Here is a 27,909-nt window from a genome sequence, read left to right on the forward strand (position 1 = left end):
CATACGGCAGCAACGTTATCGCTACACGCAGTTGATGCACATTTTTCCTGAAAACCGATGACTTGTACCAATTATAGGATATTGTGCAGGGCCTCGAACTTGCTTATAAATTTTGTCTGAAATGTGCAACTTCAATATTTAGCTCAGAAGCGCGGACCAGGGGCGTAGGCAGAAATTTTTTCCGTGGGGGGGGGGGGGGGGGGGAGGGGGCACCTCCTCGACTTGAAGTGGAGGTCGGGCAGGCAGATGTGATCGAGTGTATTTTTGTGCTTCGTATGCCACGGCAAAAAAAAATTATAGGCGGGAGGGCACGGGTCCGGTGTGCCACACCCTGGCTACGCCACTGGTGCAGACGTAACGCAGTTGTGTAAAACCATATCTGTTAAACGGCCTCAAGCAGACAAAATGTGCAGGAAGGTGTCTTACGAGAAATCGTTAAAACGAGGGTTCCGCGGTATGTCACACTATTTATATTGTCACACTTATGACGAGAACCTTGCGTTGTTCTGCGCGTTGGGCTGGTTAGGCCAAGAAGCGGCTCAGTCCGAACTTCTTTGTCCTCTTCTACCCGTGGGTGCTCACACAACCATGCGGCATTAGTCCCCCCTTTGAAAAGCATCGACTCGATGCTTGTAAAAAAAAGTAACTACAACACGCGCAGACGCAGAGAACCAGAGACTAAGTACCAATAGCCGCAGGGAAAATAAGATGACGCACCGACACTTGCGCCATGTGCAAACAGGAAAATACAAAGAAAACAACCACAGGAGTCACATGGTAACAGAAGTAGCGCGAACGCACAAGGGCTACTGTGTGTAGTACGGCTTGAGTCGTACGACGTGCACGGTTTCGGGCCGAAGTTGTCGACGTGAAGACACTGCGCCGTCCGGAAATACTTCATAGGTGAGGTCACTGACACGTCGGAGAACCTTGTACGGTCCGAAATAGCGGCTCAGAAGTTTTTCAGACAAGCCTGGTCGTCGGATAGGTGTCCACACCCACACTCGGTCGCCAGGGTGGTAGGCGACGTTTCGACGGCGAAGGTTGTAACGTCGCGCATCTGCGTCTTGTTGGTGACTGATGTTTACGCGAGCCACTTGACGAGCTTCTTCGGCGTACTGGGTGTATTGCTCGGCGTCTGGAGCAAGTTCATCGCTATGATCGCACGGAAGCATAGCATCGAGCATGGTTTGCACGTTGCGTCCGTAAACAAGTCGGAAAGGTGAAAATCGCGTTGTTTCCTGCGTTGCCGTATTGTACGCAAACGTGATATATGGCAAAATCTCGTCCCAGGTTTTGTGGTGTACGTCCACGTACATTGAGAGCATGTCTGCTATGGTCTTGTTAAGTCTTTCCGTCAGTCCATTTGTTTGTGGATGGTAAGCTGTTGTTTTTCGGTGACTTGTGCAGCTCAGTTTAAAGATGTCTTCCATCATTTGTGCCGTAAATGACGTCCCTCTGTCCGTAATCACACATGACGGCGCGCCATGTCGCAGGATTATGTGGTGCACGAAGAACTTCGCGACTTCAGACGCCGTGCCGCGAGGTAACGCCTTTGTCTCGGCATAACGGGTCAAGTAGTCGGTTGCCACTATAATCCATTTGTTTCCGGTGGACGACAAAGGGAAGGGTCCTAGAAGGTCCATTCCCACAAGGTCGAATGGAGTCCGCGGTGGTGCAATCGGGTGGAGAAGGCCCGCGGGTTTCAGAGGGGGCGTCTTGCGACGCTGGCACTCGCGGCAGCCTTGCACGTAGCGGTGTACGCTAGCCGATAGTCGTGGCCAGTAGTACTGCTGGCGCACCCTGGCGAGAGTCCGCGAGTAGCCCAAGTGTCCTGACGTGGGCTCGTCGTGGCACGCAAGGAGGACGTCATCGCGCATGTCAGCTGGGACAACGAGGAGAAAGGCTTTGTCACTACCTCGCGCGTTTTTCTTGTAAAGGATGCCCCTTCTGAGACAAAATGATGACAGCTCGCGAGCAATGTGTCGAGGAACGTGGGAGTTTCGGCCTTCTAAGGAATCGATAACAGGGCGCAATTCTTGATCTGCTCGCTGTCTTGACATGAAGTCAGAATCGCTGACTGCTCCGAGAAAAGCATCGGCCTCCTCTAAGTCCATATCGGGATGCCCCACAGGTGCTCGAGAAAGCGCGTCGGCATCTTCGTGTTTGCGCCCAGACCTGTACACAATCGTGATGTCGAACTCCTGCAAGCGCAAGCTCCATCGAGCGAGACGGCCAGACGGATCTCTGAGATTGGCCAGCCAGCACAGCGAGTGGTGATCAGTCACCACTTTGAAGGGACGGCCGTAGAGGTAAGGACGGAACTTTGCCGTCGCCCACACGACTGCAAGGCATTCCTTTTCTGAAGTAGAGTAGTTGGCCTCGGCTCGGGAGAGTGTACGACTGGCGTAAGCGATGACATACTCAGCGCCGCCGTGTCGTTGTACAAGGACAGCGCCAAGTCCAACGTTGCTGGCATCTGTGTGTACTTCAGTAGCAGCGTCCTCGTCAAAATGGGCTAGAACAGGTGCTGTTTGCATTCGCTGCCGTAACTCTGCGAAAGCTGCCTCTTGTTCTGTAGTCCAGGCAAAGGGTACATCATCTCGGGTCAGTCGCGTGAGCGGTTCGGCTATCTTCGAGAAGTTGGCAATGAACCGACGATAATAAGCACACAAGCCGAGGAAACGTCGCACTGCTCTCTTGTCTGACGGAACAGGGAAGGCGGCGACGGCTGCAGTTTTCTCTGGATCGGGCCGAACTCCATCCGCACTCACGACATGTCCCAGGAATTTCAGCTCTTCATACCCGAAATGGCACTTCTGGGGTTTTAGCGTGAGTTCAGCAGAACGGATGGCTTCCAGAACCATTCTTAGGCGCTTGAGATGTTCTTCGAAGCTCTCAGAGAAGATGACCACATCGTCGAGGTATACAAGGCAGCTTTGCCACTTCAAGCCAGCGAGAACGGTATCCATCATTCGCTGGAAAGTGGCTGGAGCAGAACAGAGGCCGAAAGGAAGAACTCGGAATTCATAAAGCCCATCTGGAGTTACAAACGCTGTCTTTTCTCGGTCTCGCTCATCAACCTCTATCTGCCAATAGCCGCTCTTTAAATCGATCGATGAAAAATACTTGGCGTGTCGCAACCTGTCGAGAGAGTCGTCGACCCGTGGAAGCGGGTAAACGTCTTTCTTGGTGACGCTATTGAGCTTCCTGTAATCAATGCAGAATCGTAGCGTTCCGTCTTTCTTCTTCACTAAAACGACTGGCGAGGACCACGGGCTGCTGGACGGTTGAATAACACCATCATCGAGCATCTCCTTTACCTGTGTCTGAATAGCTTCGCGTTCTTTAGCAGAAACACGGTAAGGTTGCTGTCTGATTGGGCGAACGTCATCGTCGGTAATAATTCGGTGCTTCGTGAGGGGCGTTTGACCGACTCGAGACGAAGAGGCGAAGCAAGATTGAAATTCCTTCAAAAGGTTGTGAAGTGCGGCCTTCCTCTCGTCCGAAAGCTTCGAATTGACGTCGATGTGGTCCAGAAACCTGTCACCATCACTCATTTCCTCGGACGCGAAGCACTCCGTGACGTCAGCTACAGGGTCTCCATAGGCCACAGTGGTGCCGCGGAAAAGATGCCGGTGCTCGAAGTTGAAATTCGTCACAAGTATCTGTGACCGTCCGTCACGAACACGCACAAGACTTCGGGCTGCGCACACACCTTGAAGCAGCAAGAGTGATAGGTTGCTCTCGGCGACCGCGTCACCGTCTCGGAGATCTTCACAAGTGACCTCTATGAAAGCAGTCGCTCGTGGTGGTAGCGTCACGCTTTCGTCAGCAACACGCAGCGCAGGTCTACGACAGCTATCGGCGTCTCGATCTGTTGCGCGTTGCGTCGAGAAGGTCACCATTCGTTCGCGGAGGTTTATAATCGCGCCGTTCTCGCGAAGGAAGTCCATGCCGAGGATGAGCTGACGAGAACAGTCGCGGAGGACGAGGCAGGTCACCACAAATATTGACGCACGTATTTTCACTCTTGCGGTACAGCGACCCAATGGTGTAACAACATGTCCTCCAGCTGTGCGAATACGTGTTCCATTCCATGGCGTCATCACTTTCTTAAGACTAGTGGCCAGTTTTCCGCTAATAATTGAATAGTCTGCACCCGTATCCACCAATGCGCTGACCTGAAGACCGTCTATGAGCACAGGAATGTCGAGCGAGACTCGGTCACTGTGTTCAGATGTAGATTCCGGCGTTTCTCTGGCACTGCACTCAAACGGGGATTTAATGTCCTCGGCGTTTCGCGCAAGCGTCGATGGGAGGTCTTCCGCACTTTGAGTCCCAGCGACCTCGCCCCCGAAGGTCGCTGCCTTCAGTTTTCCCGACGAGGGCTTGGAGAACGTCCCCGTGCCGTCGCCCCGAAACGTGGCCCAATGGCTGCGGGTCGCCGTGGAGATGGTGACCGCGATTGACGTCGTGCGAAGGGTACACGTTGCTGGGCGAGGTATTCTTCAATTTCCCTTGGCCTCTGACCAACTTGGGGACGAGGCGAATTAATGGCGAAACCGCGCAGTCCCAGCTGTCGGTACGGGCATTCGCGGTAGATGTGACCGGCCTCACCGCAATGGTAGCAGAGAGGTCTTCTGTCCGACGTACGCCAGAGATCAGACTTCCGCGTAGGTGCACGGCGACCGTCGATGTCCAAACCAGCGTGTGCTGATTGAATTGCAACTGGCGGCATCATCTGGATCGGGACTGCGGGGCTAGCGACCGGCAAGGAAGAGGCCGGCATGCGCAAGGCTTCGGCATACGTACGGCTCCGAATATCAGTGGACACAGGAGCCGGTTCCACATTGGTAGGCATCGGTTGATAGTGACGGTTGTGCAGCAGCTGCTGGACCTCGTTCCGGATAACACTGGCGATGGAGCCTACCTCGGGTTGTCTCGGCCCGTACAGCTTCTGCATTTCTTCGCGGACGACAGAGCGAACGATTTCGCGAATCCATTCAGTGCTGTTGCTCCCAAGGGTGGCGCGAAATTCGGGAGACGATGCGGTATTCACTTGCCGGTCGAATAGGGCAGACCGCTGATGAAGTACTTTCTCCATCGTTGCGGCTTCAGTCAGAAACTCGGCTACACTCTTTGGAGGACTCCGCACCAGACCAGCAAAAAGCTGCTCCTTCACACCTCGCATAAGATAGCGCAGCTTTTTTTCTTCTGGCATTGCAGGATCCGCTCGCTTGAAAAGCCGTGTCATGTCCTCCACGTACATCGTGACGGTCTCGTTCGGCATCTGAATGCGTGCGTGCAGTGCACGTTCAGCACGTTCGCGGCGGTCGGGGCTCCTGTAGGTCTCCAAGAGGCGATGCTGGAACTCGCGCCAGGATGTCAAGACATCATCTCTGTTCAAGAACCATGTTCGGGCGCCGTCCTTTAAGCAGGAATAGACGTTGCGGAGCTTTGCGGCGTCATCCCAGTAATTGATCGCTGCGACACGTTCAAACTCACTCAGCCAGTCATCTACATCTTCAAACAGCTCTCCGTGAAAGGGACTAGGCATCAGCGGATTCTGAACGGTGCAGTAGATCGGCGTAGAAGACGTAGGAACTTCCATGGCCGCTTGAGGTGAAGTCATAGTCACTGCGTCAGTAGGCTGTTCCGGTGCCTCCGGTGGTAAGCCTCGTTGGCGGCGGCTTGCTCTGTGAACTGGAGTGTTCACGGGCACAGGGCTTGTGTTTCGGCTACCGGGCGGGGTCTTATGCATGGGGTGAGTCGTGAGTCGTCGTACCCAGCTCCTCCACCAATCTTGTCACACTTATGACGAGAACCTTGCGTTGTTCTGCGCGTTGGGCTGGTTAGGCCAAGAAGCGGCTCAGTCCGAACTTCTTTGTCCTCTTCTACCCGTGGGTGCTCACACAACCATGCGGCAATATTTAACATTTCTCGATAATTCAATATAGACGGTATTTCAATGGCGTAAACTTCGTCTGTTAATACGAGCAAACAGGCTAAGGTTTAGTAGTGTATATAAATCTCACCCGCGGTTCTGTTGTATCAACATGTGAAGTTCACGCCATCGCGATATCGTTTACGTTCATGAATTATCAAGAGATCATCAATATAAATCAGTGGCCTCAGCGGTCGTCAGCGCCCACCTTCGCAAGAGTATTGTATTTCATTCGCTTTCAACAAGCTTCAACCAGCGCTGATGCTAGACGCATTAACATATGGGCAAGTGGCCAATTGCAAAGAGAAATAACAAAAGTAATGCTTAGTGCATTAAGCTCTTAACGCATGAAGGATACCAGTTTAAGTGCTTTTTTGATGAAGACATAGGCCCTGCGAGTTCAACGGCTACCGAACAAAAGTAGGCAAATTTTCACACTTACTAGTTCAACGCCGCTGAACAACGAAATTAGAACTTTTCTTCCGAGTTTACTCTCATCTCACAAGAATTAATAAGAACTCGCACATTTTCCGCTCTCACTTCATTCCTATCCATTGTGATCATCCGTGTATGGTACTTGAAACGCGTTGCCGTACGAATGTGTTTCGAAATTTATTTTTTCCGCACATATCCATGCACTGGAGCAGACTTGCTAAGGGTATATTTCATTGCAAAGCATTATCCCAGTTCCAATCATTTTTACATTCTAGACTTCTGTAAGCTGTAAACTATCTCTCCATTTTTCTTTCTTTTTCCCTTCTTTTTTGTCGTTTTTTTAATTTTTTTATGTGATTGTGCCTAAACTGAAGTTCATTTTTTGTGTGCATCTGGTGGCACTGTTCCATGCTCGATCGAGCGCTCTGTAAACTGGAGATGCCCTGAATTACCTCATATTTTCATCTTTGTATGTCTGTGCACATATATTTTGTTTTGTGAATATGTCTTCAGGAGTTGACCCCCCACGCTCCTGCGGTAATGCTCTCGTGGCGCTACAGGTACTTCAATATATTAATAAAAATAAATGAATATGCGGCGAGAAGCTCTGCTTAGCGGAGTACTCTAATCGCCAAAAAAGAAGCTGCTTTCTCATGAAGTCGATTTCTCGCGACGGCCAGTTCGAGATGAAGACTTCGTGATTAAAAGCCACATTCCAGCTTGCTTTTGCAACTAGGCGAGTGTGCATACATTTCAGCGAATAGCGATGAAGGCGCACAGAGTATAGGCTGTCTGTCTGTGTCTGATCCGCTCTCTTCGCTGCAGGGACGATCTGGTGGTCGAAAACCCGAACCGCCGGAAGCTCGAGGCGTGCCTGGTCAGCACAATCATGGTTGTAGTTGTGTGCATCATGGGCCTGCTGCTGTTCGTGGTACTCGAGCTTCAACCTGCTAGTGAGTAGTCGGCTCCTATCCTTCTGATACATAGACAATTGTGGGAAATACAGCAGGAGTGCGCTTTAACTGGGCTGGTTGGTACATGATTAAGACTGGAACAAACGGCACTGGACATGGCACGATGGAAGTCTGTCATTCTTTCACCGTCCTGTGTCCAGCGCTGTTTGTTCTCCGTCTTAATTAGGGAATACACTGATTGCAAACAAGGTAGCCGTATTACAAGAGACGGAAATGTAGATGCTATAGAGCCAGCGTTTTTGAATATATGTTCATAGGAGAAAATACTGAGCAAACATTGCGGAAATGTACCTCCAACGACATTTATAGCTACAGCAGTGTTCTTACTTTAAACTAAACATTTCGCTGAAAAAGTGTAATAATGCGGGATTGTTGGTACATACTGAATTTCAAAGTCACCGCAAGGACCGGGCAAAGAATATAGAGGCGACAAGACAGGACGCTTTAATCAGCCTGCGTTACCCTACCACAACAAATTTTCGTTCTTTCCTTGCTGTCCCTGAACAAGTGACCGAGGTCCAACCAACAGTGGAACTAATGTTCAGTCAAGTGCAAGTTTGATACCGTGTACATGTAAATCTACAGTTGTGTCTGATCCTATCGAGCGGGCAAACTCCTATAATGCTCACGTTTATGTACCGCAAAAGGTCGCAAGCACATTGGCGTCGATGCACGATGAGTTGCTCACATGCCATCTCCAAACGAAAACTTCAAATTCGACCAAATACACTTCGCGATATACAACGCAGCCATGTCACCTGGACGGAGATGTGTGTTAAATTTATGGAACACAATTTATTTATGTTTTCCTGGTCATATCTTCTGTAATAAAGCTTCGAACTACTCGTCGTTCCGGCTTAGGCTTTTTCACTTCCCTCTTTAGTGAATTATCATGTCTAAATTATATAAAAAAGGATTCTCGTGCGCATTTGTTTTTAAACGCCATAGATACAATACTGAAACGTCGTGCGAAGGGGCAGCTTCAACGTGAATTTGTTGGTGACGTTTAGCGATATTTGCATTCAGCGTTGTTGACCACGTGATCGCAGCATTTTCGATTTCTGTCTGAAGGATCTAACCACCTCTGAGTATGTGCGCTGCAACTTATGCGAAATATGTAGTTTCAGAAAGGCAAAGCATACCTTTAGACAGTTGCAGTATTCTGTTCCTTTGCGGTGTTTGCACAATATTTTAGCTACTGAAAACGCTGTTGACTTGTTTGCGTGGAATATTTGCAGCAGAATAATTCGTTCACGGATTATTTGATGTCTTCAGTACAATGATCGGGATCGTGCAACGAGATAAAAACAACACTCGAACAAACGCACAAACAGTCAAAGAGGACACGTCTGCATGTATTTCGTTTGTGTGGTTCTTCGTGTCCAGTTTTTTTTCGCGCTGCACAATCCTTGTACTGAAGATGCCCTGAATAAACTGGTAAGCATAGGCGTGCGCACAAGAGGAGCGGGGGCGGGGGAGGAATTCGCCTTCTTCGCGTCTAGATGAAGGCGAATTGCTAGAGGCCCGTGTTCTGTGCGATCTTGGTGCACGTGAAAAGACACCAGGTTGTAAAATTATCCGAAGCCCTCCACCACGGCGTGCTCATAACCATACCGTGGTTTTGGCACGGAACACCCCAGAAATTATTATCTAGCATAGCCCTGTAATATGCATCACAAGTGGTATTGATGATTTCAAGGCAGGCTCAGCCTAAGGAATGAGGCCGGGTAAAAAATAACGATAGAAAATCCGCATATTTAATAAAAGGCTACAACAATTTTTTTCTTTGCGTTTTATAGTTTTCCACGTAGCAGTCAGTTAGATAATGACGCTATCAATTCTTAGTTCCCGAGAGCTATATAACCTCCAATTGGGACCGCACAATATAAAATTATGGGAACTTCGCACCAGTGGCGCCAAACCTGAAAGGGGTCGTAAACCTCCCCTGGGTCTTGGTCATAAAACACATCCTTCGGAAAGCAGACACTGCTGTGAACAGCTCAGCCAAATCTTGCAGTCGTGCGTGGCATAGAGAGTTTAGACGCGGAGCGCGTATAGTTGCCATTTTCTCAGGCGCCCTCTTTTCATACAGAGGTCCGTCCTCACTCTCTTCGGCAGGCGGGGCGGCTGCTGTTTGACGTCACACGACAGACAACATGCTATTGGCCGATAGCTGACATAAATCGAGAGTTGCGTTCGGATCAGACACTCTTCTTGCCACGGGGTGCCACCACTTGCCTGCGCCGTACTCCTCAGTCTGCTAACTTGACATGGTAGAGAAACACGCGCGCACTAATCGCAGCGGGAGAGAGGAATCGCATTTCATCACGCGCTGAAAGTCCTGACGCGCGCTGACGTAGCTTCTTTCCCGCGTGCCATCCCTCCATATGCAGCTTCCAGTGCGCTCGTCGGGACGAGAGTAGCGAGAAAGCGCTGAGAGCGTGTGCCAAACCCCCGCAACTCCACTCGTTCTTTATGGACCCGCAAAAAATTTGCGGTAATCGATTCGGGAGGCAGTAAACTCCGATACTGATGTCATTAGATCATTACTTGGAAAAGTGGCTCATGACTCCTTGAAGGAAGAGCATAGCTGGGTGGCCTTCCTCGTTTCTTGAATTTTTCCTGTTTTTGATGATGATTGAGTATAATCCTCACAGTTTTCGCTGTGTTCATCATTCTTCCTTCTTCTGCTACTTACCTTTTCACGCTCTGCCGTTCAAAATGGCTTCTGGATTATGCATAGGCAGCGTGCACAGATCTATGCTGCCGTAGCTGCGCCAAGCAAGATGCAATATCAGCTATGTCCCTGTCGCTCAGCTTTTGTAGGTACTTAATCGACAGTACTTCTGTCAACCCGACCTTAGCACGGGAGTTAAACGGTTCCAGTTGCTTATACATGCTGAGTTTAAACAGTATGACCGTGAGAGCTTGGTCTTGTTTGCAAGAGCTCATGCACTCAGAAAATAAGGTAGAACCAAAAAGAAATTCAGACCTTTGTTCATCAGTAGTCACGCGTGCCTCATCGGTTGCAGCAATTCTGTTGGATCCTGTTCCATGGTGTCGCCTCGTATAACACGTAAAAGGTCTTGAGGAAATCATTTGACATTTGGACAGCAAGACAGACGCAGTGTCAGTTCGGAGCCTCACCCTTCGCAAATGACGGGAACGCTACACAAAGGGAGCAGTACGGATTGCACGGTTTGACCCGAAGGTCGCGGGGTCGAATCCCGGCCGCGGCGACCACGGCAGTCGGGCCGCCGCGGCCCGAATGCCATGCCATAGAAAAAGCACGAAGCTATATAAATCGAAACGGACGAACTCCACGCGCCGTCTACGCCTGTAGTGCGCGTGTGTTTGTGTACGCGTATAATTCAGTATTTGCTTGCTGTCAAGCGTGTGCGTTCTAGAATAACTAAAATACGGAGGCATATTGCCCTTACACTGTGCATTTGGGGGAACATTATACTCGGCGCTAGGGACGCCAACGTACTCTGAAGCGCCCAGTTCGTCTATTTCACTTGCCGTGAAGCATTGATTGGTGATATCGCTCTTTTTGCAGACAACCTCAGAAAGGTTCAGAGGCGACCGAACGTCGTCTTCTGCGACAATGGCACGTGCCCAGAGTTCGGTAAGTGCTGCCAACGTGTTTCTGTCGCGGAACATCGTATGAAGGCTTTCGCGCGCACCACAGTTGGCCCAACGTATCGATCGCGCTTGCCGTACCGAATGATAGACCAGTCCTTCGTACTGGTTATCGTATCACACTCTAGTTTGTCGATGGTTCCTTTCGTTCGCTGACTAACCTCTGCAAAATGATGACTACCGCATTCTTATACCGTAATGTGCGTCAAGCTACCGTCGCAAAGAGACCTCGTTGCATACTCGAACAGATCGGAGAGGTAGCAAACATCGACTTCGCTTGCTGCTCGGCTGTTTGATGCTTAATCGGATCGAAGCATGCGCGGTAACAGGATCCACCGTGACAACAGCGTAGCAACACGAGGACGAAGAAGGATACAACGGGACGGGCGCTTTCCCGTTCCCGTTCGTCCTGATGTTGCTGCGCTGTCTTCATGATGAATCCCAACTAACTCGGCCAAATGTCTGTTATATTAAACGGTAACAAAAGGTTGCGCGCGTCGTATTCATGTATCGGGGATGAACGCCCGTAGCCGAAAACGCCGGCGACTGTGTTACTGGCGCATTTTATGTGTGAATGTTTTCGTTCACGAAGGACGACGTGGCATGTCTCGCGCATGCGCAGGTGTTTAAATCGGTGTTTATCATATTTGTCGGCTGTTATTACCTCTTTCTTTTTTTTTACGTATTGTTAAAACTTAGTGACACGGTATGTTGGCGAGATTGTTTTATTACTGACGTTGCCAATAGGTTAACATGCGTGTAGTTCATGGCACTGCCCTTAAAGCTTTTTTTCCTGATGCACTCATGGTTTCTCGAAAGCGTGCGGAAGTGTCGATGTGGTTCTCCAATGGAAGAGAAGTCATTGTAGTACTTGCGCGAAAACAAACGGGGACTTTTTGAAGAGAAGTCTTTTTGAAGCTACCTTGGTACTTCAGTGTAGTAACGAGGGACAGAGAACTTAACAGCAACTGTTTGGTTAATATAATATATACTTTTTGACCTGGGGTCCATATTTCTTCTCACCGACGTCTTGCATATTGGAGGTACGTACGAGGGCCACAAGGTGTGGACGAAAAGGAAATTTAAACACCTGCTTCTGTTCACCGACGTTTTTCTCTTTTATCTCGATTATAAAACTATGCGACTCGCCCGAAAACTTTCGCGACTACGCGACACACGAGGACGCATAATTAACTTTTTTCTTTCTTTTATTTTGTCTCGCGAAGAACAGATGTCGTACTCTGAATTTTGTCAAGTGGCGTTAGGGGTAATGCGCGAAAGAGGCGCCTGCCTGAGGCACACCGCTCACTGACCGAGGCCCTTGGGCGGTGGCGACTTCAAGCGTCGCCAACATTGATGGAATATTACTTATATGCCATCGAAACTCATTGCGAGATCCAAATTCTGCAAAAACTTGCACTGCTATTTAATGGCACTTAAGCGTCTCTTTGCCGTTTCCTGTGCCTTCCCATTTCTTTCTCTTTCATCACGCACCTGGCTTATTCTCTCTATTACGACCATTTTTTTTTTTTAGCCGCGTTTGTCTTAATTGTTACATCTCGGGCCACGGCAGCAGAGAGGCTTCCGAATAACTGTTTATTAGAGAGCCCGAAATGGAGTGCTCGGTGGCCCCTTTAAAAAACACGCTTATAGCAAGAACGAAAAAATTGGGGAGGGGCGAAGCATGTATACGGAAGGGTGTTTCAGCTCCACTAACGTGAAACCTGTGGAGGGGCGAAGCATGCAGTGCGCGCCGGTGTTTGCCACAGCAAAATCACTGCTAATGGTCAATGAGAGACAGAAGAATGATTAGACACAGGGACCCGCAGTCCGCGTTTAGGGAAGGGGTACGCTGCGAATCTTTATTGTTTAACTACGCACAGGAGAAATCTCTCGCCAGCACTATACATTGCAGGTCAAGATCCCATGCCTATATACACGGGGGGGGGGGGGGGGGGGGGGGGGGGGGCTGAACGGTTGTGCAGCGCGAGTCTGTTTTTTGAGACAACAGTGATTCCACTGCTGCGCCAACCGCGCCAAAGTCCGCGAAATTGGATGTACTGCGCCATCCTGATAATATCGACGGAAATTGCGCCGAACTGCGCCAGAGTCTCGGGTTTGCGGACGTCTATCCCCTGCAGTCGCACCGCTGGAGTGTCAAAAAGTGTGCACCTGAGTCTTTGGGCCGCTGGAGTCACAACCACGGACCGATACTTATTCCGTTGAATAAACAGCGCTCGCGCCTGCGTCCCGAGTAAGTCACGATGCCATGCACGGGGCCGACGCAGCTTCTGTTGTATGTACAAGTCGACTCGACGGCAAAACACACTCTCCGCAGTGGATCGTGACGTCCAGGCCAATCAGAAGCGAGATAGTGAGGCGGCAATTCATCGGCGGACGCCGTCTGTTCCAGAAACGCTGCTGATCGCTCGTTTCAAGCTCGGCACAGCACGTAATTAAAGCAATGTTCACTAATAACTACACGCATGTCGCTAAAATGTCTGTCAGTTCTGTTTGTGGACATCGCGGAATGAAATCGGGGAAGGTTAGCAATAGATATACGGAACAATATTGAATATTCCCTGCTTCGTGCCCATGGAAGAGCACGTGAACGGTGGTAACGCGCTGACACTTTCCTCAAATGTACTTCATCTATGGATCTTCGTCCAGGAGAGCTTTTTCGTAATTCTTTCCACCAGCACATCCGGGTTAGTAATCGCTGTTGCGGTAAATAACCCCAAGAAGGCCCCGCCCTTTCGAGCTGTGAGTGCTAGGGTCCGAATTCAAATTTTTTGCTTGCTTTTTTAAAAAATATCATCTCATTAATAAAAGCATGCGTTCTGGTCGGAGCAGCCGCCATTCGGTTTTAATATGCGCAACTGTCAGTAACGGGCCCGTCGCTGACAGCCCAATGCAAAGCGGCTGCGCCATGGTACACGTCCGCCCCTCGCTTTCCAAGGTCACTACCTGAAGGTTAAAAAAATCAGTTTTCCTTAAGGGCGATGCAGTGAATGCGACACTACCACAAAGTGTATTGTTATACGCAGTAAGGCTAGCAGCTAACTCTTTTGGATCCGATCTCGCGCAACTCAATAAAACGCTGGTTTAAGGGATTATGGCCGCTTCAGGGACCAAAGAGGCTTTCAGGCTGGCGGTTCTTTAAACGCGAAGTAAGCGTCTCGGGCACAGCAAGTTCACGAGCCATGATGCCTCGAGATAGCCCGCGCCATCCATTGCGCCCTTCGAGCGACGCAGCACCCCTCCCCTCCCCTGGCGTGTCCTTCATGGTCTTAAGACGGGCGGAGTGTCTCGCACGGCAGGTCTCGCACGCGGCATAATGTTATCGTATGCGCCCTCCGTGCGACGGAGACGGCCGGCTCGTTTCATCTCCGCTTGAGCTGCGTTCGTCGCCAGCGCTTGCTAGCTTTTGCTCGCGAGTAGAACATACGATGCGTGGGGTGATGTTATCAATTAGGAATTTATACGGAAAGTAACGGCGACGGTAAAAACACGTCCAGGGTGTCCATATAATTATCTCAAAAAAGGGAAAAAATTCAGGAGCCATTCCACTCTGACGTGGATGACCAGTAGAGCTGTTTAGCGCACGGCGCAGAGGTGACATAATGGAGGCCAGTTTGGTGTACGGCCAGCTGGTTAACGACGAGGCTGTTAATGCTCAATAGGCAATGTTAGTGCGAAGCCTTAGATGCCTCATCAAACGCGAAAATTTTCCATCGGCGGCGGCGGCGTCAACACAAGCGATATCATCACATCATGAGTTCATCATGAAGTCATAGATACCAAAACTTGTGACGTCATCATGACGTCATATTTCGTGAGGTCGCATGATGACGTCATCACATGACATAGTCGCTTTGCATTGCCTCTTGTGAGCTGTAGAAAGCTTGCAATGCCTCCGATGCTGGAGGCGGTGTAAAGCAACTCTAGGTGCAGAAAGCTTTCAGGCGGGGAGGGGCGGGGGAGAATCAATACGTCGTGAAAAGAAACAGAAGATGGCTGTCGCTTTCGAGTCATCGTTGGCGAATGGATAACTGACCCCGTGATTTTTTTTTCGCACTGCTCCCTAGAGGGCACTATTGCATTTTCGGCGTACAAATGAAATTACCTAGCTATATACAGTTTGGCTGTGAAAGGAAAACGATGTTTCTTATATCATGTAGTCCCCCATTGAACGCACTCTCGGACACCTTCGAGGAAGCTAGACTTGAAGCGGATCTCCATTTTCCAGGCAACCCAGCATGCGCAAACGACATTCTGGAAGCACTGCGAGAATGTTCTTGCTTAAGCACAGAGAGGCCTCAAGAGAACGAAGGGAAGGTCGGAGGAGGTTGGCTTTCTGAGGCTAGCTGAGTGACGTCACGATGTACCCAGTAATACAATCGAGAAGAAAACATTACTGGCTTTCGCCTTGGAGTCGTCTTGGGGAATGCACTAGGGACAATGCGACTCTTTAGCATTGATGCACTGTTGTACGTCGCGGCGTTTATCTACCACTTCTGCTGATAACCACATTGATGTATTTAGAGTGTTATTTCATAAAGTACAATTGCATTGATCTAGCACTGTTTATTTGCTAGTGTCGAAAATAATCGCTGAAGAGCTATTCTACCAGTGGCGTACCAACTCGTTCGCGAGTGGTGGGGCTGGCGTCGCTCGCTCTGTCCGCCGTATATATATATATATATATATATATATATATATATATATATATATATATATATATATATATATATATATATATATATATATATATATATATATATATATAATATATTGTATTTATAGAGCTGATTAGATGACTTGCTTTTCAAAACTTTTGTTTTAAATCAAGGAAGAATCTGCACGAACAGATTGTGCAGGATGGGCCGCCCTATACCGCGACACCTCAGTGTTTATTAGCATTTTGGAAATATTACCTTGAAGTTTAAAAATTACACCCAAATTTACCCTGATCATCTGAGCATTGCATCAGCAAACTTCCCAGTCATAGTTTGGCGTTGTAGATACGATGAGTATGAAGAATCTACTATGCCTCTAGTACCTTAAGTTCTCACTTATTAAACAAAAATTGTGGCGGACAAAGTAGGGTACTGCGCAGAAGTCTTCAGGATAAGCGGAGATCCAATTTCTTTACTGTTAGAGCCCTCTAATATAAAGTCTTTCTTCAGAAGAAGACCATGTTCAGTCAATTAATACTTAAGCAAACCACTTTGAGCTGATTGTGTATAGTTATAAGATTATCAATGACTACGAATTTATGTACTAGGTGTCGTTCCTTGCCCTCCTATTTTTCTGAGCTTGGGCGGGGGGGGGGGGGGGGGGGGGCGGACGGGAAAGCGGTGAAGTGGCTCTTTACTCCTCCCCTCCGGTTCCTCCAAGTAAATAGCCTACGTAAACTGTGTAAGCTATATTTTCCTTAAAAAATGTGGGCCATTATAACGTTAAACTATCCCGCATTGTTTCCTTCCGTATATGTCAGCGGTAATGATCGGTCGAAATTTTCTGGGTCAAGCTCACAGCACCTGCTCGTAAAATGACGCAATAAATGACGCGTAAGTGATCCACCGCGTAATTACCCCGTACGTATGACTGCGTAAAAAATAATATTGAACTATTTTCAACACGGCGTATTGTTTGTCATTGGTTCTTCGCTATTCGTCAAAAATTTTCAATGTGCCATAAAATCGCCTCCAATTGTTAACGCGATGTCACAAGTCTGCGAAAACTCGCGGCGTTAAAATGAAGTGTGCACAATAAGCAGCACATTACTGTGCTGAACAATAACTCTTTTTTTTTTGAATAGCCAGACAGTGTCTCTTTCTGAACGTAATTGAAGAAGGCTGCCCGCCAATCACATCGGCAGCGGCTGCTTATAGCAGCGGGCGAGATGGATTCATATGTGTATGATAGATACTTTCAGTTGTAGTATAACCATGTTGAGCTGTTTTTGCGCGTGTACAGCTCCGTGTGCACTCATCGTTGCTGACAAAGAGGTAGAGAGAGAAATAAATAATATTAGGAACGACACAATCCTTTGCAAGTAGGCAGCCTTCTTAGTCCAGAAAACCGTGGACGCTGATCATCTCTCTGGCGATGTAGAACAAGTAACGGGGCAAACTTGAAAGCTGGGCTTCTCAATGTGCTCACAAGCCGCCACAATCGCTGCAGGCTACCATATGATAAGCCAAGTGAAGCCGGCTAATCGGAGACTAAAGTGGGAATCTATTTTAGCTGTCCTGGCTAGGCACAACTAAAATACTGTACACTTCTGCACACTCATCAACTCACAGCAGCTTGAATATGGAGCAGTGGCTATGCTATTCCTTTTCAAGGAAATTGAATTTTCTGAAAAAGGAGAGCGTTTGATAGGGCTATAAAGCGTTTACTGGTTCCCGCCCATATTTGCTTCGCGGATTACTTAAATTTCAGGCCAGGCAAGACAAAATAAAATCGCGACAGATTGTTGCAATGTTATAGAGCCCCTGCTGAGCGATAGCCTCATCTGCAATGCTCGAGCGCAAGACGCACAAGCGTGGAATAGGCAGCCCGCACTGCAAGGTAGCCTACAGTGCGTCATGACAAACGGAGGACAGTCGTCACAGCAGAATCGTAGGACAAATTTTATTACAAAATTATGATATTGCTGCGTTCAAGTAAAACTGTGCCTGACATGTTAGTTTGCCGGTCTGCAGCCGACAGTAACCACTGTCGAAAGGGGGGGGGGGCTCCGACCCCCCAACATTTCTCAGTGGGGGGGCTAGCGCCCCCCTTGCCCCCCCCCCCCCCCCCCCGGTAGATAAGCCTATGTATTCTACAACACTTGACTGCATGACTCCTCTTTTTGCGTTATCGAGTGAAATATGGAGTGCTCCTGAGATGATTTTCTCCATGAGATTTGCAATTAATCAGAACATTTCTAGCTCTTCGTAAGTCCCATAATAATTAGTTAGGTGCTTGAATGTAAGTGCAACTTGCTTCTCCAGTGTAGTTCAAGATGTGAAATTAGCTGCTCCAGATGGCTCCCAGATGCAAAATTACTTGCTCCAAGGTGCTCCAAGATGAAACTTTTTGCTGCTCCAAAGTGCTACAAAATGAAAACTTCGCTCCTCCAAAAAATGTTCCAAATCGGAAGTCCTCAGTAGCATCACTGATTCAAGAAACTCGCTAGCAGACGCTGCCTGCGTCGGCGTTTGTTCTCGCGGGCGAGGGCGCGTTCTCGTTCCTTGCGAGCTGGTAGTTCAGCCAGCGAGTGTTGCCGGCTCGGACTCGCGGTTGTAGTTGCGTGGTTGGCGGGGACGGAGTTGAAAGTGATATATCGCGACGTGGTATCTAGAAGCTCCAGGTAAACGGAGATGAGAGTTGGCCTAGTTGGTGGGGATTACTTCATGCATATCTAATCAGCGCAAAAGTACAAAGAAAAGAACAGAAAGGACCTATAGCGCAAGGTCCTGCAGCGAACAGTCTGCAGCGAACACGTAACCGCGAGAATTTTTCGAAATGGTGCCGTAATAACCGAGTTCCACGCGTTTGGTGATCGAAATGCGGCCTTCACTCTCTTCGCTCTTTCCTTCGCTACGCTCCGTTCGTCGACTCCTCTCTTCTCCTGGCCGAGTGCTCTTCACCGTGCGAGGACGAAAAGCAGAGAGCACGCGTACTTGCAGGCAGATAAATAGTTCTTGCTGCTGCTGACATGGCGAGATTCGCCTGGTGACGTCATGACCAACGCTGGGGATACCGAAAGGCCCAGGGAGGAGCACGGGATCATTTTTTTTTTGTGGTACGACCGCTGCGCGTCGCGCTGCCGCGTCTGGCACTGTTGATCGTGATGGCATGCTGACTCGATACGCGTGTTTACTTGCAATATATAAATATATTATCGCTGGCCACGAAACCTTGTTCGTTGTTGAACCGCCTTTCCTTGCTTTACTTTTGTGCTATCACAAACAAAAAGCAAACGCACTTAGCGAATGGCATTTGTTCTCTCCAGCGCACCGCGTCCTGGGTTGGATCAACTTCCGGGTGAAGCCATGCGTAGACTTTCACGCGTGGGTGTGTCAATCCCGCTTGAAGGACTCTCCAGAGGACACTTTTCAACAAGACCCCGAGAGAGCCGGCACGTACGCAGCCAACGCTCACTTCTACAACCTGCTCATGAGAAACCTTTATTATGAAAAGAGTAAGTTTCGACCCTTCCTGTTAACAAGAACAGTGCATATAACAAGCTTTGCTAACAAGTCGCCGCTGTTGTGCGGGGGTGATGACGCTCGGCTGCTGAGGAGAAGGTCGCAGGTGCAATATCGGCCGCGGCGGTAGCATTTTAGATGGAGGCGAGAATGCTAGAGCCTCGTGCACTTATATTTAGTGAAGCTTAAATAACTCCAGGTGGTCGAAATTCTCAGAGCCCTCAGCTACGGCCTACCTCATTATCATACTGTGCCCGCGACGCCCCAACAGTTATTTTAACTCGCCTTACCTATCTAAGCTTCCTTGCAGCACTGTTGCTGAAAGCAGCTCCCATAATTGTGGTATGGGAAACCTAAGCTCCTCGTCAGTACCGCAAACAATAATTGCTCCGTAAAGCTTTTCGTTTTGCTTTAGAAACATCTGGCATTCTTTCGTTTTGCTTTTAGAAAACATCTGGCGTCTTTCGTTGGTTGATTTTATCAATCAACGGCGTTTTGAACAAAATTTTTATTGTTTAATCACGCACAGGAGAAATCTCACCAGGCACTACCTTGGAGGTAAACAATGGCTGCTAATGGGAATGAGAAACCGAAGAAGTCGGCTTTTAGCTAACACTTAGACTTCTACTTCTACTAACGTTTCCTACTGGAACATGCCAATGGCTGCTAATGGGGAATGAGAGACAGAAGAAGTCGGCTTTAGTTAACGCGCACGCTGCGAATATTTTATTGTTCAACAACGCACAGGAAAAATTTCCCACCGGCACCACCTTGGAGGTCAAGATCTGGTACCAGCGTTACGACTGGTTACGCACTACTTCGAGGCACGAACGGGTGCCGCCTTAAGGAGCTCCGCCCCTAAAAAACGCCTCGCGCGGCGCCGCGCCAGCTCGTCCTCCAAGCAGAGTGTAGGGTGCAGACAAGACGCGTGTTTGGTTTCTTCCAATGCCACCAGACGACGCTGACCTCCATGCATCTCTATGGGAGACCAGCGCTGGATAGGTGGCGCGCCGAAAAAGGGCGCCTGGCGGGGAGTCGCGACATAACCCAGCCGCTCGCATGGCCTCCGCGCCGCCGCCTAATCTCGGAGGCCATTCCGCTCGCGTTCAGACGATCGGCCGCACTGTACCGCGGTGAGAGAACGCGCGTGAGCCGTTCCCGTGCTTCATTTTGGCGCGAACAGCTCGAGCAGCCATTGCGCCAGTAATACTGCTCTATGGTTTAGAAAAAATTAACTCTGTCTAAAAGCTACTTTCTCAAGAAAGCACTGGAAAACGGAGAGAAGCCCTGCAAAGCAGACTACGTCTGTGCATACGGCTTCGAAGACACACTGCTGTGCCGTGGTGGCGACTCCGTCGTCACCATTTTCTGATTGCGTCATGAGATTTGTGTCAAGCTAGTGCAGGCTCACAAGCCTCCATTGATAAGTACGCGCTGCGTCGCTACCAACTGCCCACTACTGCAGTAAAAAAAAAGTAAGAGGCAAGGGGTAGCTGCGTTAACGTTTTTCTGCCGTGGTATGTATGCCCAGCCCGCGGACGTTGATCTAGCAAACCACCGTGCTAGCATAGCATGTATGGTGTCGCGCTGTTATGCTCGAGGGCGCGGGATAGATTCCCGGCCACGGTGCGGCATTTCGATGGGGTTGAAATACAAAGAACACCCGCATACTGATGTTTATGTGCACATTAAAGAACCCCAAGCAGTCAAAATTACTCCCGATTCCCACACTACGGCGTGCCTCATAATCATACCTTGTTTGTCACGTAAAACGACAACAATTGTCGATGTTTATCAAACACGTTTATTCTAAGCAGAGACAGGCAAGTGGAAAAACTAGCACAGTACGTTAGCCGAATTAAACGGCGAGTAAAAATTCAAGACATTTGGCTCTTTTCTAGCGAGGCATAAATTCCGATATCAATTCGCCGCGGCAGCTAATGCACAAAGAAGCTTTACCGCATCGGCTGACTCCAGAAAGCTAAGCTTCGAGTAGTCCGCTGCTTTGTTCGTGACAAGAAATCTGTCTGTAGCACTAGTGAAGTTCAACGGAGGCATCCATCGCGTGCGTATTTCTCATAACAGTTCAGCGGCTTCGTCAAACGTGCCCCCGTACGCATCTCGTAGGCAGCTTTCCTTCTGCGTAACTGTTTGCAAATAATGTAGACTACCTGCCTATCGTATCATTCACTGCACGCTGTGGCATCAGAAGGAGCTTGGTGGTGGTCAGATGAAAAAACGCCAGGCCTGCGCTGAAAGCGCAGCACAGTCACAGCGAAAGCTGGAAGAGTGGCGTTTCTAGAGCCCGTTAAGCTCTCTTGGGGCTACAATACAAGTACACTAGAAAGGTACCGGCTACGCCATAAATCACAATTTTTGTGAAGTTAGGGAAGCACCTACAAAGCCATTATTAGTCATTCTGCGGAGAACAGAGGCACCAGCTACACGTCTGTAAGGCATTATGTGCACTTTGTTGACGCGACGACTGATGACGATGAAGAATTATGGCTCAGCCCTTTGTAATAGGTTGGAATCTTTAAACGGCCCACCAGTTATGTAATTTGCATTGGGTGACGCCCGGTTGCTATTTCCCTCTCCCGTCATGCTGTATAACATACGTTGACGTGGGAGAGAGACGGGGGGGGGGGCGAAGAACTTTACTGAGACCCCGAGGAAATGGATCATGTGCTTATGGGCTTCCTTGGCAACCAATACAAGTGCACTTGCGAGGAACCCACTACGCTATAAATCATTGTAATTTTACTGAGACCCCGAGGAAGTGGATCATGCGCTTATGGGCTTCCTTGGCAACCAATACAAGTGCACTTGCGAGGAACCCACTACGCTATAAATCATTGTAATTTTTGAGAAGTAGGGCAGCACGCACTGTGCCATTTTTCGTCATTCTACGGAGAGCGTTGGTACCTGCTAAACCCGTGTAAGGCATTATGCGCACTTTGTTGATGCTGTGCCTGATGACGATGAAGAATTATGGCAGTTTCCTTTGTAATGGTTTGGAAGCATTCAACAGCCTACTCGTTGCGCAATTCGCATTGTGTGACGCCTGGTTACAGAATTCGCGTTGTGCGACGCTTGGTGCTTATTTTACTCTTCTACTACGCTATATTGCATATGCTAATGTGGTTCCTTCCTGATATGAAGCCTGTATAGGACCTTTTAGATGCGAAGTATCTTAAGGCGGAGCTCAATCCGGTGGTGGTGGTGGTGGTGTGCGGCGTGACCACGCTTACTGCGCATGCGCATACCCTCTCCACGCACCCTCTCCCCGCCCCTCTCCACTTTCCCTCTCCCCTTCCCCTCTCCACTTTCTCTCTCCCCTTCCCCTCTCCACTTTCACTTTCCCCTTTCCCCTCCCCCTTTCCACTCTTCCTTTGAAACGCGGGCTAGACTTGCCGAAATTCTCTCCTGCGCAACGCCGCGATGAGCTCGAGCGCATGTGCGACCCCTCCGCTTCTCTCTCCTCTCCCACGCTGCCCCCCTCTCGACCGCCTGTCGACCGCGTTCCCCGCTCGCCCTGTGAGAATTAACGGCCAGGCTAGATGGAAGATACGACGCGCGTAGCGTCCCTCTTCGCGTTCCACGACGCGAGGTCTGTAGCACGCCCAACGAACGCCAACGGAACGCGATCGTGAAAGTGCTCCGGCTTCGCATCGCCTCATGGTCCCCTTTAGCGGGAGATGGTGTAATTTTTTGCAAAGCAGTTTCAAGCACCGGCATGGCTCAGAGGTTGAATACTGGGCTCCCACGCGGATGGCCTAGGTTCGAACCTCGTTCCATCCTAGAATTTTTGTGTTTTTTCTTATTTCGAGCGATACTGGTTACGGACACCGGCGGTGGCGGCGACGGACAACTACGGCGCCAAAACCGGCCGGTGAAATGATCTCATAACAGCTTTCGCTGTAAAAATTGTTACATATGCCGCATGCTAGCTGCATAATATGTATGCTTTATTTACGACAAAACACCGATTAAATTCCGCTAGTTGGCCCCGTTTTCCACTGGTGACCCTCACTATCGAGTAAATCTAGCAGACACGCTAAATTCCGTTTAGAAACCAGCCCGACACCACTAGACAGGAGAGCAGAACATACTGTGCTCGCCCGACTGCCGGAATGCAACGCCGCACCCGTTCCTATTCATATGTTTTAGAAGGCAAAACATAGTAGGGTACGTCCTCCCTCATTTCTACGTATTGTGGCACTTGAATGCGCAACAGCACCGCCAGTACCCTTTGTTTTGTTCGGCGTTACGCGCGCGCATCGCCTCAACCAGTCACCACTCGTCCGCGGGAGCGGCTGGAGTATGCGCGCTTTGACCGCCAGGGCGGCACTGCCCACACCGCGGAAACTCCAACGCTGGTTCCCTATACTCCGTTTCACAAGCTGTTGGCAGCGTTGTGGAAGGTACGGGCGCTCTCAGACATTCATGACAGAGCGCACTTCATAAGTGTGTTCCTACGCGGATGTCGCGTCTGTTAATTCGACCGGTGGCCCCGTCTGTGTGGAAGTAGGTGTACTATAATAACTATCTCTTAATTTTTGTAGCAGATGGCGCTTGGTACCTTTTTGATATGTTTTGATCTGTTTTGCTTATTTACGGACGGGACGACCAGCGTTGCAATGAAACTGGCCCGACCTTTTCTATTTACCGTCGCCCGGTTCGTATGAGTTCTTGGGGCGTTAGTTTTTTTAATTGTTTAGCACCGTGTATATGAATATTTACTTCAGTCACTGAATCACTTAACGAACGAATGACTGAATCAATCAATCTGGAGCTTTATTTTCACTTCTCAGTGTGCCTTGCTTGATTCCTTGTCATAATAGCAGACAGTTCTGTGTTTTCATTTTGGCTACTCTCACTACGATAGTACTCAATGATCCTGACCTCTACGCAAATATGTAATGATAGACGTGAGCTTGTTACAGGAGCTCACATGTCATGGTCCTCATCACAACTTAAATCTAAACTGCTCATTGTTTCGTCCTCCAGGGTGATTACGACAGCTGTATTAGTGTCAACATCATCGATGAAGGGGTCCAGTTTTCTCATTACATCTTCCTGAGCGATAACATGCTCCACATCTCTTCCACTTCTCAGCGGTTACTTGCTTAATTCCTTGCCATAGTAGAGTGTGAACATCTTGAAGCTTAAACGTCTTGTTTGCCGCTGCTACGAAGCCCTTCACGTTACTCAAAACAAGCTCTATGGGGTTAAGCTGGCAGTGGTAGGGAGGTAGGCGCACAACGAAGTGAACAGCAGCCTGAGCGATGCAGTCCACACGGTATCGGCCCCCGCTAGCGTGTACGTTGTCGACAAGCTTCATGAGCTCCGCCTTCACCATGTCGCTGCTTCATGGAACACCTTTTTCGGAAAGCCAGACCTGTATGTCCTTTTTTAGGCTACTCATATGCAGCACTTTTTCCTGCTTCACAGAATGATAAGGTGCGTTATCCATGACTATAACACTGATAGGTGGTAGTAGTGGAAACAGCTTCTGGAAGAACCACTTTTCGTAGTGGTCCCCGTTCATTTCCTCGTGGTAGTCGCCTAAGCTTTTTTTAGCTTTGAAGACTTCCGCTGCGCCTTCAACGAAACCATGTTCGCTACCGCAGTGCGTGACAATCAGTCCACCTCCTTTGCCACTGGGGTTTCCAAGACCAGTCGACAAACCAGATCGACGGTCTTCGTACTTTGACTGGACAGTGCCCTCTATCCACACCCGACTACACGTATGACCGGCGTTGACCCACGTTTCGTCGGTGAAAAAAATTGCCCTACCCTGGCGTCGCAGCTCCGCTATTTGGCGCAAGTACCGGCGGTGACACTGGACAATGTGCGTCACTTCTATGAGAAGGGCGTTCCGAGAGCGTTTCTTGTACCTGAAGCCAAGCTTTTTCAGCATCCTCTGCATCGTCGTCGTGGACACGGTCGGTAGCGTCGCGTCTTCTTTGAAACGCTGCACCACTTTGGCGATAGCTGGAATTTCGCCTTTCTCAAAAACGCCGTGCACCACTCTTCGCAAGACGCTGAAGTCAAAATCGTCTAGCTTTTTTTTTTCGGTCACGGGGTTTCTTACAAGAACGCTTCTTCGATGGTAGGGGTTTGTTGGCGCCTTCCATCTCCCTCTTCCACTGATACAGCGTTCGCTCGCTCACCTGGGTCAGTTTCGCGGTCCTCTTGATAAGTGCATCCACACTTGCACTGTCCCCGCACTCGACGTGAAGCCCTTTAAAAACATTTAAAGCTATCTGCTTCGCCAGCTTGGGAAAACCGCGCACGTTTGAAGGATGGCTCGCTGGTCGCACAGCTTGAGACGCATCTTGCACAGACACAACCAACTCGGGCGAAGCCATGGTTCCGAAAGGCGGCGCATCACCACCTCACAACAAGCCTCCGCAGAGAGGACTTTCTCTTTTGATTCCACTAACGATAGAAACACTCTGCACGCTTTGAAAAAGTGAATCCTAACAATATTTTCAATTTGTGTGGGTGCAGTTTGAGAAATAGAACTGGATTGCTAAAATATTTCAGGGACTATTTCCTGTGCCCCTACGGCCCTGAGTGGACGAGAGAGCAGAGAGCTCTACCTTTGGCTGCACTGCCAAGAGCTTGTGAAACAGTATAGGGTGCCTCGATGCCCGCTCCTACGCATCTCGGCGGAGCCTTTTGAAGCTAGCCTGCCCTTTTGACGAATCTCGCAACCCGGCAAACGCGGCGCGAAAACGCCGCTGCTTCTTTCCGTGCGGGTGCACTTGCGACCACGGCAACGCGGGCGTTCTCTGCGCGTCACGTTTTTCGCTCGCAAAAAACGCGCCATGCGGTTCCGCCTTTATGGCGCATTCACACTTGAGAAGCGAAACGAAAGCGAAAGCACCAGAGCAGCCGGAAAACCGTGTTCGCGCGCGTGGTGAATGTTTACATTTGTGCTCTCTCTCCAGCATGCCGCCGCTTTCGCCACTTCGAGAATTCATTCTTTTTTTCCCGTTTCCTGAGCATTTAACTTCGTACCGAATTCACGTTATGCATGCACAACACAGAAAAGAAATACCTTTCACCTTTTGCAACCGCTGTTTCTGGAGATTCACCAGAGGAAACTACATAAGCGGACACGCCAGCAGCCGCGGCGGCGGCGGATTCACACGGCTGTGCAAATGCGACACACGTTGGGGCACGCCGACTCGCTGCTGCTACACCTTCTTCTACTTCCAGTGTTCCCGTCAATTGTAATCTAAACCAGGTTCTCGAGGAAAGCGACCTTGTCGAGGCTGTGCGTCTTGTCGTGCTGCACGGGTAGTTTGCAAATGCGCCGATGCGAGCCATCGCCGACGCCTTGGCCGCCATGTTGAATTTGCGGCCGGTTGTTTACGTCTAGTGTTTTAAGCTAGCGCAGCCAAAGTACGGCTTCCCTTGAAGCGAAAAGGCGATCCGCTTTCGCATGGCGGAAAAATCGGTAAACACTGTCGCTCGAAATAAGAAAAAAAAACGAAATAAGAAAAAATTTTCAGGATGGAACGAGGTTCGAACCTGGGCCCTCTGCGTGGGAGCCCAATATCCTACCTCACAGCCATGCAGGTGCTTGAAACTACTTTGCAAAAAGACCTTATACAGGCTTCATGCCGGGAAGGAACCGCATTAACATATGTAATGTAGCGTGGTAGAAGAGTAAAATAACAACCAAGTGGCAAACAACGCGAATTCTGTAACAAGGCGTCACACAATGCGAATTGCGCAACGAGTGAGTTGTTGAATGCTTCCAACCCATTACAAAGGACTCTGCCATAATTCTTCATCGTCATTAGCCACAGCATCAACAAAGTGCACATAATACCTTACAGGTGTTTAGTAGGTACCACGGTTCTGCGCAGATAACGAAAAATTGCGTAGTGGCTGCTTCCTTGCTTCACAAAAATTATGATTTATAGCGTAGTAGGTTCCTCGCAAGTGCACCTCTATTGGTTGCCAAGGAAGCCCATAAGGCTCCGACGGTCCATTTCGTCAGGGTCTCGATAAAGTTAATTCCCCTCTCTCTATCTCTTTCTCACGTTAGCGTATGTTATAAAGCGTGGTGGGAGAGTGAAATAACGACCGGGCGTCACACAATGCGAATTACGTAACTAGTGGGTCATTTAAAGCTTCCAACCCATTACAAAAGGCTCAGTCATAATTCTTCATCGTCATCAGCCGTCGCATCAAGAAACTGCACATAATGCCTTACAGACGGTACCTCGCTTCGCAGAATAACGAGTAATGTCGTGGTGGGTGCTTCTAACTTCACAAAAATTATCGTTTGTGGCGTAATGGGTACGTTGCTAGTTTAGTTGTATTAGTAGCCACAAGAGAGTTTATAACGGGCTCTAGAAATGCCGCTCTTCGAGCTTTCGCTGTGACTGTGCTGCGCTTTCCGCGCAGGCCTGGCGTTCGCGTCCGGCTCGCGGCGCGATTTTCCGGCCGCTTAGGCGGCGAAGCGAGTGAAATTCCGGTGAATTTTGCCGCTTTCGTCACCTTCGAGGCCAAGCACGAGGCCAAATGTGAACGCGCCATTAGAGATATGCGGAAAGTATAGCGTCATCTAGCCGCATTGGAAGAAACCAGACAAACACGTGACTTCACCTTGAACTTGGCGGATGCGCGGGCAGAACGCCGCGCGAGGGTTTTCTTTTTTTTTTCTGCACCGAGTGAGAAGACG

General features: G+C 49.3%; 1 protein-coding gene across 1 annotated transcript in view; it reads left to right on the plus strand.

Moving 5' to 3' along the window:
- The window catches only part of LOC119391391 (uncharacterized), a 68,093-nt gene that overhangs the window by 9,363 nt on the left and 30,821 nt on the right, over positions 1-27,909 (plus strand). The window contains exons 3-5 of the mRNA XM_049415273.1: positions 7,208-7,335; positions 10,916-10,984; positions 19,007-19,195. Of these exons, the coding sequence (XP_049271230.1) occupies positions 7,208-7,335; positions 10,916-10,984; positions 19,007-19,195 (386 nt within the window). The remainder of the gene's footprint in view (positions 1-7,207; positions 7,336-10,915; positions 10,985-19,006; positions 19,196-27,909) is intronic.

This window comes from Rhipicephalus sanguineus, chromosome 4, assembly GCF_013339695.2.
Source record: "Rhipicephalus sanguineus isolate Rsan-2018 chromosome 4, BIME_Rsan_1.4, whole genome shotgun sequence".
In the NCBI taxonomy this organism is placed as follows: domain Eukaryota; kingdom Metazoa; phylum Arthropoda; class Arachnida; order Ixodida; family Ixodidae; genus Rhipicephalus; species Rhipicephalus sanguineus.